At 45.8% G+C, this 13,399-nt stretch overlaps 1 protein-coding gene across 1 annotated transcript; it reads left to right on the forward strand.

The window, feature by feature from the left end:
- The first annotated feature begins 103 nt into the window (after positions 1-103).
- LOC139385915 (centrosomal protein 295) lies at positions 104-7,399 on the forward strand. The gene is made up of 16 exons (XM_071131207.1): positions 104-506; positions 609-809; positions 993-1,117; positions 1,212-1,305; positions 1,551-1,664; positions 1,757-1,897; positions 2,102-2,285; positions 2,561-2,707; positions 2,877-3,131; positions 3,253-3,353; positions 3,527-3,733; positions 4,165-4,244; positions 4,536-5,331; positions 5,555-5,876; positions 6,001-6,453; positions 7,201-7,399. Exons 1-15 carry the CDS (start codon positions 408-410, stop codon positions 6,234-6,236), a joined length of 3,102 nt encoding a protein of 1,033 aa, XP_070987308.1. The 5' UTR covers positions 104-407; the 3' UTR covers positions 6,237-6,453; positions 7,201-7,399.
- The last annotated feature ends 6,000 nt before the right edge of the window (positions 7,400-13,399 follow it).

Below are 13,399 nucleotides of genomic sequence, written 5' to 3' on the forward strand. Positions count from 1 at the left end.
TAGGTGGCGGTAATGCAAGATCGGCCACCTTTTGGGCATGGTGGAGCGCATCCAATCACATGATTTAGCGCGGTTTAAAATACAGGAAGTGACGTTTAACAATGAAATAACGCTTTCACTCGTTGGCATGGATTTCGGCTAATAAACAACACTTTGGAAGGGGATTTTGTAACGCATTTGAACGTTAGCTACTTCAAATTAGCATAGTGTTTTCTTTAGCTAATCCATCAATATTTAAACAATCTAGATTGCGAACGGGAATATTTTTCCTACTCTGAAGTCTCTGGTGCTAGCTAGCTAGTTTAGCACAACTGGCTGGCCTTTGTTTGTCATGGGTGTTTTTCAGACAGTGCCGTTGATCAGCTAACTAATATTTTCGCCTTTCAACATCCCTGAATTTTATAAAGATGAAGAGAAATGTGTCTCGATTACGGTTAAGTCCAAATGAAGAAGCTCAACTCATTCGAGAGGAACACGAGAGGAGAAGGAAGCTGCGAATACAACAGGTATATAGTAGCTAACACCTAACACTCGCTCTCAGTGACGATGCTTACATCCTGTCAATGCATACACTACCAAATGGTAGCTAATGATCAGCATTCTCACAGGTGCGGGAACAGGAGCGGTATATCGCTCTACAAATCCGCACGGAGGTGCAACTGCGAAGGGAGCGCGAGCTACAAAACCTGGCAGAGGAGTTGAAGGGGGAGTGGGAGCGACAGCAGAGTGAGAAACTGGAAACCCTGCAAAAGTTATACCAGGACAATCTCCGAGTTTTGGGAGAGGGACATAGAAGTGCCAAAGAAAATGTAAACACTCAACTCTCAACCTGTATCTTAGCAATGTGTGATACATTACAAGCTGCCAGTGTAACTTGACTGGGTTTTGTAAGATTTTTTAAGCAACTTGGGTCATGCCCCAGATCACAAAATACCGGTGTCTTTACTTCACTATACAACTGGTTGATCAATGCACACTTCTTGTTTCCCCAGGAGCCTGACTGGGAGGCAATTGCACAGAAAAATGAGGAGAATCATGTTCGGGCAGATGAGCGCTATCGAGTAGCCCTCAAAGAGCTCAAATCACAGAGACAGAAAGATCAGGAGGAACAAAATCGGTGAGGCTATCAACGGGATTTTATTTGGTCAAACAAACACTGGCTTGTTACATTGTTTGATATTAAATCTGGAATGTTTTTCTTCTCCCTCAAGTTTTATCGAGGCTAGGAAGAAGTCCATACAGGTGGAGAAGCAGAGGGCAGCAAAAGTGGCCAACTTCCCATCCCTTCCACCCAACCCAATTGAGGTACAATTTAATGTTAAGGAATCGGGCACATTGTGAACTATGGCCATTGCGATGGAAAGTTCTTAATCAAAGGCACTGTAACAATGGAATATAGAGCTCTCCTTCCAAACCCACATACCATTCTTAAAGCACACATTTAATTAACAATATTCTATTGTAGTAAGAGCAAACAGCAGTCTCAGTAGATCTTACAATTCCAGCAAATCTATTCTCAAAATTTGTGCATTTCTTTTTACTGTTAACAGAGTATTGAGTCAAGGAAGCTGCATGCAGTGAAGAAATCAGACGTGGATGCCTTCTCTGTGACTCACTATCATATGCCAGAGACTGCAGTGGACAGGGAAGTCTACACAGCACAGGTAATCTATCTTTAAAAGTTCAAAAAGATGCAATGGCCCAGTGTGATATATTGTCCTCTTTCTATTGTAACCGGTGTGTTTTGTTCCCCCAGCCAAACGCACAGGTGGCGGCATTGGAGGAGATGCAGCGCCTGCAGGAGCTAGGACAGGAGGAGCAGAGAGAGAGACGGGAGCAGCTGGAGAAGGCTCGTCTCAGGGGTAACCACGCGCTGAGGAGGGAACAGCTCACACAGGTACATACTGCTACACAAACACACTCGCCTTGTTCAAGACGATTCAAGTGATAACATGAAAGAAAAGTCAATGTACAACTTTCTGCGTAACGAGGCTAAACCTGTCCTGAGATGTTAAATGAATTCCTGAAATCCTTTGAATGCATATTGTATGCGTCAAGGCCAAAACAACAGCAATACCTATGTTTGTTTTGGCTGTATCAGGACCGAGAGCGCCTCCTGGTGGAGCTTGAACACATGCATCAGACAGACCTTTTGAGGCGCAGGCAGGTGATGGCTCAGATGCCTGCCCAGATCTTCCAGCCGCTCCACAAGAGACAGGAGATGAGGGAGGACTGGCAGAGGGATATGGAGTTTGCCTTCGAGGACATGTACACTGGAGAGAGGAGTAAGGAGGGGTGATCCAAATCATATTACATTTTTTATTGTTTTCTCTGCAGCAATGTTTTTCTACTCTGGCCCCGAGGATAACATTTGTTGGTATTGTCATGGTGCGTAGATAAGTTTTACTTGATTGAAATGGAGATATTGACTCTATCCCAGACAGAGTAGTGTGGACACACATTATTATTATTATGACACCTAATTAGTAATTACCATTAGTATGTTGGACTGGAGTTTCTCTTTCGTCTAATTAAACCTGTACTGATCTCTTGCCTGCAGGAGTGAAAGGTGACCTGGTGCTGCAGCTGGTCCCAGAGCCTCTCCTAGCTGTGTCCACTGGCAGCCAGGATGAAGACCTAGACCTGACCCAGGAGGCCACCCCTGACCTTACACCCTTGGCTAGGGCAGAGGAACAACAGGATGAAGGTGAAGAGATGGATTAATTTCTGCCGTTGGACTCCAGCTGTGGTTAATGTTTGATTTACTGACTATCATAGTATGACCATAGTGTTGTCAAGAAAGATATGTGGAAACTGTAATAAATGGAGTTGGATCGTGTGCGCGAAATAAACTATTGTTTTGTCTGTCATTGTAGAACCATCCAGGCCTCTAGGTGGCGCTCCCAGACAGGCCTTGAAGAAACTATTGACCCGCATCAGGTCACAGAGAGACCAGTGGAGCTACCGGAGGCTGGTTGATCCCCCAGGTGACTGCCGAACTACTCCGACAGCAGAGTGCGACACGTCCGCAGGCATTACGACCATTGAGACAGGTTCTCTGGCCAGTGAGGAGAGGGGCCGTCCTTTGACCACTATTTCCAGACTCCCAGACCCCTCTCAGTCAGCCCAAGGTTAGTGAGCCCTTTGTAGACCTTCTTGATTTGCTGCTATAAGGTTGAAGGTTCAAGAAAAGCATTTTTTTCTGTAGTGTTTTTTTCTTAATGATCCATTTCACGTATTTTATCTGATTAGCTATAGAGACAACAGAAGAGTCCATAGTGGCTGGTACCCTGCTCCATCCTGATAAACAAGCCATCAAGATCCACACATTTGAAACCGAGAGGAAGAGGAGGGTGTGTGTCTTTGTATCTATGTATTCATGCATGTCCATAACATGTCTGCATAATAGATCTGTCTTGAGTGGGAGGGGGGGGTTTAAAATAAAGTGAATGTATTAACCTTTCTGGGAAAGTGTCTCTAAAGCTGAAAGCTCATAGTTTGCCCTGTGGTTGCCTCTGTTGTCCAGGAGGAGGAGCTGGAGAGGCAAAAGCAGGAGCAGATAGCCCTGCTACAGGAGTTAGAGGAGAAGAAGAGCAGGCTGGAGCTGCTGCTGCAGGAGGCCCAGCAAGAGAGAGAGCAGCTGCAGACGGCCATGAACCAGGACACACCTGCTGCATCTGGAACACAGAAAGCACCAGCCCAAGACGTCAGCCCTGCTGCTCCAACTCCCGAGGTGGGTGGGATTGTGTGTGAAGAGATGTGGTTGTGGTGGGATTGTGTGTGAAGAGATGTGGGTGTGGTGGGATTGTGTGTGAAGAGATGTGGTTGTGGTGGGATTGTGTGTGAAGAGATGTGGTTGTGGTGGGATTGTGTGTATTTATCTGAGCCATGATGTGAATCAATAATACCCTGAATTATATTTTATGATGGTTTCTACACTTGAACTGAGCTCTGTGTGTGTGTGTGTGTGTGTGTGTGTGTGTGTGTGTGTGTGTGTGTGTGTGTGAGCCATGATGTAAATCAACATTACCCTGAACTGAAGTATATTTTCAATATATTTCATGATTGTTTCTACACTTGAACTGAGCTCCGTGTGTTTGACTGTGTTTCCACATATGCAACACATATGCAACACTGACTTGTTCTGTGTTTGTCCCTGTGCAGTCTACTATACACTCAGCTGCTGAGGATGACCACTCCAGGAGAATCAGAGAGTATCAGCAGCGTCTCTTTGACCAGAACAGGTGTGTTTCTCACCATGGCTGATTCATATGATGAAATTAAAACAGCTGCCTATTGCTGATTTTGTGTCTCATGTGGCAGGTAGCCTAGTGGGTTAAGAGCGTTGGGCCAGTAACTGAAAGGTCACTGGTTCAAACCTTGAGCGAGGCACTAAATGCTAATTTGCTATGGCTGACCCTATCTGCCGTATTTGACTATATATATATATATATAAACACCTAACTTATGTCTACTTTTATGGATGTTTTGGTCATTTATCTAAAACAAATCTTTTCAATGTTTCAATCTCTTAGGCTTCATAAGCAGTCCGTGGAGGAGGCTCGCCGGCGTCTGGAAGGATACCAACGCACGCTAAGAAACCGCTACTCTGGTCAAACTAGCTCAACATGTCTCCCTTCTGGTACCACAGCCCGTCTTCTACCACACTTTAAAGGAGGAATCAATCCCCCGGCAGTGCCCCTAGAACTCCCCTCTGGTTCTGCCCTACTCCCCTGTCTCCCTGTAGCACTTAGTCCCCACTCTAGAGCTCACACCCCTTTGGACCTCCCCACACAGGAGCCCTCCATCTTGGCGCAAACTCTCTTCCTCCCTGGCACTACAGTTGGCTCGCATATTAACTCCAGAACCTCACCAGTGCAGCTAGAACCCACCTCTGAAAGCCTAAGGGACCAAAGATCAGGTGTATGGCTGGCAGAAAATGTGTTTAGTAGGGTCACAGAGGATGTCCCTGAGAAGCTACCTCTACCCTCTACCTCGTTAGACCCCCAGTCCTACAGACCACATCCTGTTTCCCTCCACCCTACTCCACACATCCCACTCCCATCAAGAACTGACCCCATCCCACCCATCAGCCCAACCCTTTCAGAAGGGGGGGCCCCGGTAAATCCTGGGTCTGTCCTGCGGGCCCCGGCCAGGTTTGGGGAGGAGGTGGAGAGGCAGAGGCAGGAGCTACAGGAGGCCCAGCGGCGTGTGGAGGCCCAGAGGGAGGTGCTCTTCATGCAGCAGAGGGAACTGGAGGAGGAACAGAGGGAGCAGAGGAGGAGACAGAGGGAGGTGTTACAGGCACTGCTCACTGCTGATGACACACAGGTAAGGAAACAAACGACACCTTAAGGGTTTTACCTGCTGTTACTAAGGCAGGTCTGCTATTGGTTTAAAGTGATTTAAAAAGTAAGAGTAACACTAACATGTAGAACTAATAGTTAGCCCAAACATGTACATTATGCATGGATATACTCTGCCAACTGACTATAAAGTAGCTTACCAGCCATATCTGTCTGTGTCTGTCTCGATCTCTGTGTGGCTCCACCAGCCTGGTCCAGAGACCACTGATGGTTTGGGGTCAGAAGTCCTGGGGTCAGAGCGTCTCCGTCTGATGGCAGCTCTGCTTCGGGCCATCGAGGAGTCCAATGGGCAAACCTCAACATCGGTAGAAACCAGTCAGAGCCAAGATGACACACTCTACGTCCAGAGTTCACACTCAGACAGACCCGCCGCTCACCCACTCCCCCACCCCCGGGCAGCCAAACCCCCGGTGGCCCGTGCCAGGCTGGCCATCATGGAGATGACAGAGCAGCACGAGCTCAGTGCCATCCAGGAGGTGGAGACGCCAGCCAATGCCAGCCTGATCACAGGTCAGCCAGCCACACCCACAGGGGGCACCATACACCACACGGCAGTGGTCAACTCTAGTAACCACTTGTATACATCCTTCATAAACAAGTGTGTATCTCTAACCATCTTCTGTGTATTGTGCAGAAGAGAGTGTGGCAGTATCTATTGAAAGGGCAATCGCAGAACAACAGGACCACTCGGGCCACTCTGAAAGAGGTCACTCCAGCACCTCTGTGTCCAGTGCATGGGAACACACAGCTGGGACTGGGAGTGAGACATTAACCGGGTCTGGTAGATCCAGCAAGCTGTCCTGGAGAGCGAGACTACAGCTGGAGGCTGGTGCCTCTCCTGGGCCTGGTAAGGAAAGGAGGAATGGATGAAGGGGAATAGAGAGATATCTTATGCCAGGATGGTTACCACAGGAGTATAAGATAAGGATCCTTTCACTTTTATAAGCTTTAGACTGATGGTCATGGAGTCCTCTCAGACATTTTCAATTACTCTAATCCAACTGTCCTATATCCCACCACAGCACTCCCAGAACGGTCTTATCACTCCTGTCAGTTTGGGAGAGGGGTCCTTGGTAAATCTACAGAGGTAAGGGTTTTTACTGGTTCTATTTCCCCCTCCGAGGTCCACCATATTGTGGATACATGATAAGTTGCCAAATCTGAGGATTTGTGGTCTGTCCTACAATACCATGATATTGCATGAGAAGCAGTTTTTTGTTTTGTGTTTGTTCGTGACTGTTTGGGTTTCTGTTTCCTTTCTGAGCATGATGTCAATCAATATTACCCTGAACTAAAGTATATTTAAAATATATTTCATTATGGTTTCTACACTTGAACTGAGCTCTGTGTGTGTGTGTGTGTGTGTGTCCTTTCTGAGCATGATGTCAATCAATATTACCCTGAACTAAAGTATATTAAAAATATATTTCATTATGGTTTCTACACTTGAACTGCGCTGTGTGTGTGTGTGTTTTCTTTCTGAGCCATGATGTAAATCAATTGTTCCTGAAGTATATGTGAAAACATATTTCATGAAGGTTTCTACACTTGAACTGAGCTCTGTGTGTGTGTGTGTGTGTGTGTGTGTGTGTGTGTGTGTGTGTGTGTGTGTGTGTGTGTGTGTGTGTGTGTGTGTGTGTGTGTGTCCTTTCTGAGCCATGATGTAAATCAATTGTTCCTGAAGGATATGTGAAAACATATTTCATGAAGGTTTCTACACTTGAACTGAGCTCTTTCCAGTGTTATTTATAAACCGTCGCTATGTTATTATACCCTTCCTGTCTAACCCTGGTGTCTTCCTGTGTATTGTGTCCCTGTCATCTGTGTTGTCCAGTTGGAGAGCCTGTCCTTCCAGTCAGCCTGTAGACCCTCAGAACCTGACTACCTGTCCTCTACCACCATCTCTTCTGGAAGCTATGCCACCACGGACCCTGAACACACCTCCACGGACCCTGAACACACCTCCACGGACCCTGAACACACCTCCACGGACCCTGAACACACCTCCACGGACCCTGAACACACCTCCACCCAAATAGGTGTGTGTGACTTGTCTGTAGGCCTAATCAATTGAGTATATACCAATTCGGTCTTGTCAGAAATGAGTTACATTTCAAATATATATTTTATCTTCTCTTTTTTCCCCCATAAGACTCTTCCCTGCTCATGGCTGGGTTTGGAATGGGAGGAAATAAAAATACATCTGTCAATGGCTCCTCTTCATCCAGACACAGTTCCTGTAGGGGTGTATCCGGTACCATTTTAGACTCACTCATACACGGCAGCAGTATCCAGCGCATCATAGACAAATACACCAGGGAGCTCAACTTTTCTCTTAGTACTGCTGGGAACCAGACGGGTACACACACAATTTCTCTCTTTTTGATTATAGTATCCTATAGTAGTGAATTTCCAAACGGCAGCCTCTTACAATTCCCCTTTTCTTACTCTTCCTCCTCCCATCCAGGTCCATCTGCAGTACTAGAGGGGTCAGTGTGTGAGGAGCCAAGCTCCTCTGTGTCGCAGCAGAAGCCCTGGTCTAAGCTACTGCAGGAGAACGAGGGACCAGAAAGGTCACCTGTTTGGGAGGCCGACCCACACTCTCCCCCCTCGGACAGAGAGTCAGGAGCTCAGGGGCAGGACCAGGTGGGTCCATCAACACCCTCGTACTCCATTCAATGGCATTATGGGTTCAGAGTAAATATTCAAATTTTTAGTATCAACATTAACTAATTCAAGGCATCTCTTTTTAAAATGTTTTGTTAAGGAATGGGACAACACTGTCAACCGGATCATGGATCGCCTCTCAGACAAGTCCTCCTCATTGGTTCTGGACCAGTGGCGGGACTCCACTTTCAGCCCAATGACTGGCCAGCCCTCGGATAAGTCATCCTCGCCGGGCCAAGGGTGGGACTCTACTTTGAGCAGAATGATTGGCCAGCTCTCAGGTCAATCAACCTCACTGGACCAAGGGTGGGATTCAACTTTGAGCAGAATGATTGGCGGGCTCTCCAATCAGTCAATCTCTGTCAGCCAGCGACTGGACCAGTCATCCCAGTGGCTAGATGAAGTCCAGGATGAGAGCCGGGTGATGAGACCTCTGGCTGGAGAGCTGGATGAGTCTGCTGCCCAATGGAGTGGGAGCTCAGGTAACCGAGTCAATGAATGTGGATGAAATATTACTGTGTGTTGGCTTGTGTTATTGCATGTCTTATTTCAGTGTGTAAGAGCACATTTCTTGCTAATACTATACTGAAACCTGATTTAGTTTTTTTTCCTACATTAGAAGCTGGTGGTTCTAACTCCCTAGGCTGGGTGGATCTGAGGGTCTCGGGCCAGACAGGAGTGTTTTCTGATCCAGAGGGAGCCTCTGAATCCCAGTTACTGAGCAGCTCCTCTCTCCCTGGACGGGAGCCTCCACACTACCAGAGCCAGCAGCACTCTGGGGCCTGCTCCCAGGAAGAAGACAGGACTGGGGGTGAGTCTATTAGTCGTTTTCTAATGATGAATTGGAATTCCCTGATATTCTTTTTTCATCCTCCATTTCCTGCGGCATTCACACTGACCCACCCGCTAACTAGTATTCCCCAATCTCTCATTTGTTGTGATGATATGTCTTAGGTACTAGGTTCTGACTGTTAATATTTTTTACCTCTGTTCTGTCTCAGTGGATCCAGCCTCCGACTCCTTCCACCCCCTCCTGGCTGAGGTCACGCATAACGAGACAGCCGAACCCTTCATGGCCTTTCACCTTCCAGAAGAGGAAGTGGAGGGGCTATGTTCCCACAACGAAGATGGTGACCATGAAGCACCTGCAGGGGACCTTGAGCTCTCTGCATGCTCAGAGGAGTTTGAGGATGACACAAACCCCTCCGTCACCTCTGAACCGTCTCCTGAGCGCCTGAGAGGAGTGGAGGACCCACCTCAGCCCTCGCCCGCCCTGCACGACTCCTTGTACCAGCTAACCATATCCCAGTGCCTCCCCCATGACTCTGCCCTGCAGGTATCCCCTGGAGCGGAGGAGGTTGGTCTAGCAGCCTGTGAAGATGTCTCCACTTTGGACATGCCACTTGAAGGGGGGGACACTGATATGGAGAGTACACCAACACCTCAGAGACTTGACAAAAGAGGTGCTATTAAAATTGAGGACCTGGATGTAGGAGAGCCAGATGATCAGCTATGTTCAGAGTCAAAGATCCGCCCTCCCATCTGGGAGAGAATAGTGGTATGTATTTCATGACATTTTTTTCACTATTAAAATGTTTCCCAGACTTTGGGTTCAGTGAAGGGGTTGTGTTAATGGATGTCACTCGAGAGGTGGGCTTTGAGAAAGGAGTCTTGTGTGCTGCTATTGGTTGATCTGTGTGATGTCTTTCTCCTCCTCTCTTAGGAGGTGGGCAGTGTGAAGGGGATTATGGATGAGTCCATGCTGACCCTGGTGAGCCTGACAGACACCACACTACAGGGCCAGGAACTCACTGAGGAAGGAGAGATGGAGGTATAAGAAGAAGATGCTGAGAAACAATACATTGTGGAAAAGTTGATTGCCCAATGGCCAGAGGAGTCTGAAGACTGAGTAACTGAATCTCGTCTAACCTCCTCTGCTGCATGCATTTTGTTGGGTAGTCCCTGAACTTGGTGTGATGTTTTCTAGGAATCAAAGTCGACGATGTTGCCAGAGGAGGACGCCAGTCTACAGGAGAAAGAGACAACCCCCTCTCATGCAGGTGAGAATCAGAAGACCTGAAATTTCTCTGGTTTCTACTCTTCTCTTTCATTCTCTGAATCCTTTCTTGGTCTTTGCAAGGTCTTTAAGTGCATACATGAATCCTTGGTTATACTTGTTTTGTTTTTTTTCTATGGCAAGTGATGCTACTGGAGTTCGAGTCGTGTCCCAGCGTGAATCTACAGGAGGCCTTCAAGCAGAAACGCAGTGCCCTGATCCAGAGGTCTGCCCGCAGGGTGGAGGAGATTCAAGCCAAGAGGGATGAAGCCAGAGCCAACACAATCACCAGGGCCCAGTCTGACATCAGTGAGAGTAGGGCCAACACAACCACCAGGGCCCTGTCTGACACAACCACTGTTCAGTCAACCACTTCTAAACCCAGGAGAGAGGGGAGGAGTGCAGAGTCAACCCATGCAGGAGGGTATGCCAAGCAGAAAAAGCAACAGCCAAAGCCCCAAACTCCCTTGCAGCCTCCCATGCTAGGTAACAATAGAATAGACTAAAATAAGTATAATATTGTGTTAACAACCAACCAACACATGGAAACTCTTGGGGAAGGAAAGTGGGATTAGTAATGGGTCAAAGACTTGGTCTTATGTGTTGTAGAGTGTTACTGAACCGAGTCCTCCTCTCTTTGTCCTCGGTGAGTGAAGCCAAGCTGAAAAAGGTTGGGGAGGTGAGGATCAGCACTCCTGAGATAAGGAAACAGGACGTGGCTGAGATGCATAAGAGAACAGAGAGGTAACAGGTTATTTCTGTTTTCTGCTTGAACAAGTCCCAACCACACATCACATTAACATGATCTGATATCCGACACGTTTCTCTCATGACCTCCCTCTTGGTTGTCTCTCTGCAGGTTGTACAGCCGACTAGATGAGGTGAAGCTTCAGAAGGAGGTCAGGACCAGACAGGAGGCATATGCCAACAACAGGGAGAAGGCCAAAGAGTTTCATAAGGTAACATTTAAAATACCCCATTTAAAATACCCCAATGAAATATGATATTGGTAGAGCATGGCGCCAGGGTTGTGGGTTCGATTCCCACGGGGGACCTATATGAAAAAAAGTATTATAACTTCTTATGGATCAAATCCTGTTAGCAGGATTGATTTGACAACATCCGGTGAAATGGCAGAGCTCCAAATTCAAATTAAATTATTAGAAATATTTAACTTTCATACAATCACAAGTGCAACACACCAAAATAAAGCTTAACTTTAAGCTTGTTAATCCAGCCACCGTGTCAGATTTCAAAAATGCTTTACGGCGAAAGCAAACCATGCTATTATCTGAGGACAGCACCCCATCAAACAAACACATGACAATCATATTTCAACCCGCCAGGCTCGACACAAAACTCAGAAATAACTATATAATTCATGCCTTACCTTTGAAGATCTTCTTCTGTTGGCACTGCAATATGTCCCATAAACATCACAAAAGGTCCTTTATTCCGATTAATTCTGTCGTTATATCCCCAAAATGTCAATTTATTTGAGGCGGTTGGTTCAGGAAAAACACCGGTTCCAACTCGCCCAACATGACTACAAATGATCTAATAAATTACCTGTAATCTTGGTCCAAACATTTCAAACAACTTTCCTAATCCAACTTTAGGTATTTTAAAACGTAAATAATCAATCAAATTTAAGATGTGATAAACTGTGTTCAATAGCGGATAAAATCAAAGTGGAGCGAGCTTCAGGTCACGCGTCCCGAACAAAAGAGTCCACTTGGCTCGACTCCCAGAAAGGAAAGGGCTACTTCTTCATTACTCAAAGGAAAAACATCAACCAATTTCTAAAGACTGTTGACAACTAGTGGAAGCCATAGGAACTGCAAGCATATTTCTATTAAAACGGCTTGCCATAAAAAACTAATGGAAAACAGATTGACCTAAAAAAAAATATTCCCTGGATGGATTGAGCTCGGGGTTTCGCCTGCCAAACAATTTCTGTTATACTCACAGACATTATTCAAACTGTTTTAGAAACTTCAGAGTGTTTTATATCCAAATCTACTAATAATGTGCGTATCCTAGCTTCTGGGCCTGAGTAGCAGGCAATTTACTTTGGGCACGCTTTTCATCCGGATGTGAAAATACTGCCCCCTAACCCAGAGAGGTTTTAAAATGTATGAACTCATTAACGTAAGTCTCTGGATAAGAGCGTCTGCTAAATGACTAAAACGTAAATGTAAAATGATATTGAAATTTAAAGTTGGTTGATGTACATCAACATTAGTCCGTTTGAATTTTATATTAATTCTGTTTTCTCTCTTTACAGAAAACCTTACAGAAGCTACGGGCCAAGCAGTCTTCGCAATGATTTTGAAGATCGATTGCTGTTGTCATGTATTTTGTACTTGCGTGTATACATTGTATTTTTGTGCAATTTGTAATCAGTAATTTAAAAGATAATATTTGTAATAAAGTGTATATACATAAATTAGTGTTCAGTCTATTCATCACTACTTATTACTTTGTTCACACAACAACAGCAACCAGTGCACTATTACACACTATATGCTGTAGGTACCTGTAAAATAATTTGTTGTTTTAGTCTTTATATGATTTTGTTCTGCTGCGTTTGCAAATCCTTATACGTGTAATGATGGCAGGCCCCTTGAATAAACTGAAATTAAAGGATTCGTCTGTGAAATAAAGGCCTCCCACCATTTTAACCAGTGATAAACTGGGGCATATTCATTACGCCGGTTCTGTTGCAAAACGTTAATTGAACGAAATGGTGAGGGACCTACATGAGTTTGTCCAATAAATCTCGTTTCGCTGTGTTTCCGTAATGGAATACGCCCCAGCTCGAGGCAGTTGCAACTTGCGCTGGTCCACCAGCGGTGGCCTTTGTGATTTTACGAGGCAGTTTCCGAGCGCGGTCGGGTTAAGGGGAAGCTGTGAAGACGCGTCGCTATAGAAACAAGTGCAGGAAGTTGCTGGGGGCGATTTCTGGTAAGCAGTATTTTCTGTAATCAGGAGTGTTGTGATACGTATTTTAGGCATTTATATTAACGTTACTGAATTATGGTGCATGTATTGGTTTTCACATTAGGAAGTTGTGCGGTTGCTTGGCTCATGTTTAGACGCAAGCTAATGTTAACTTTAGCCAAAACTGTGATTTAGCTAGTACTATCGGTCGTCAGTTCAAATGTTGCACGGGCGGGACTATTGATTCTGGCTTGATACTGACGGCTTGATGGTGTTCGTAAGCACACTAACTACGTTAGTTCGTTAACTTAACAAGCCAGCATATTTGTTTACCTACTTGTCGAACTAGCTAGGTTTATTGCAACCG

This window comes from Oncorhynchus clarkii, chromosome 27 (genome assembly GCF_045791955.1).
Source record: "Oncorhynchus clarkii lewisi isolate Uvic-CL-2024 chromosome 27, UVic_Ocla_1.0, whole genome shotgun sequence".
Lineage (NCBI taxonomy): Eukaryota > Metazoa > Chordata > Actinopteri > Salmoniformes > Salmonidae > Oncorhynchus > Oncorhynchus clarkii.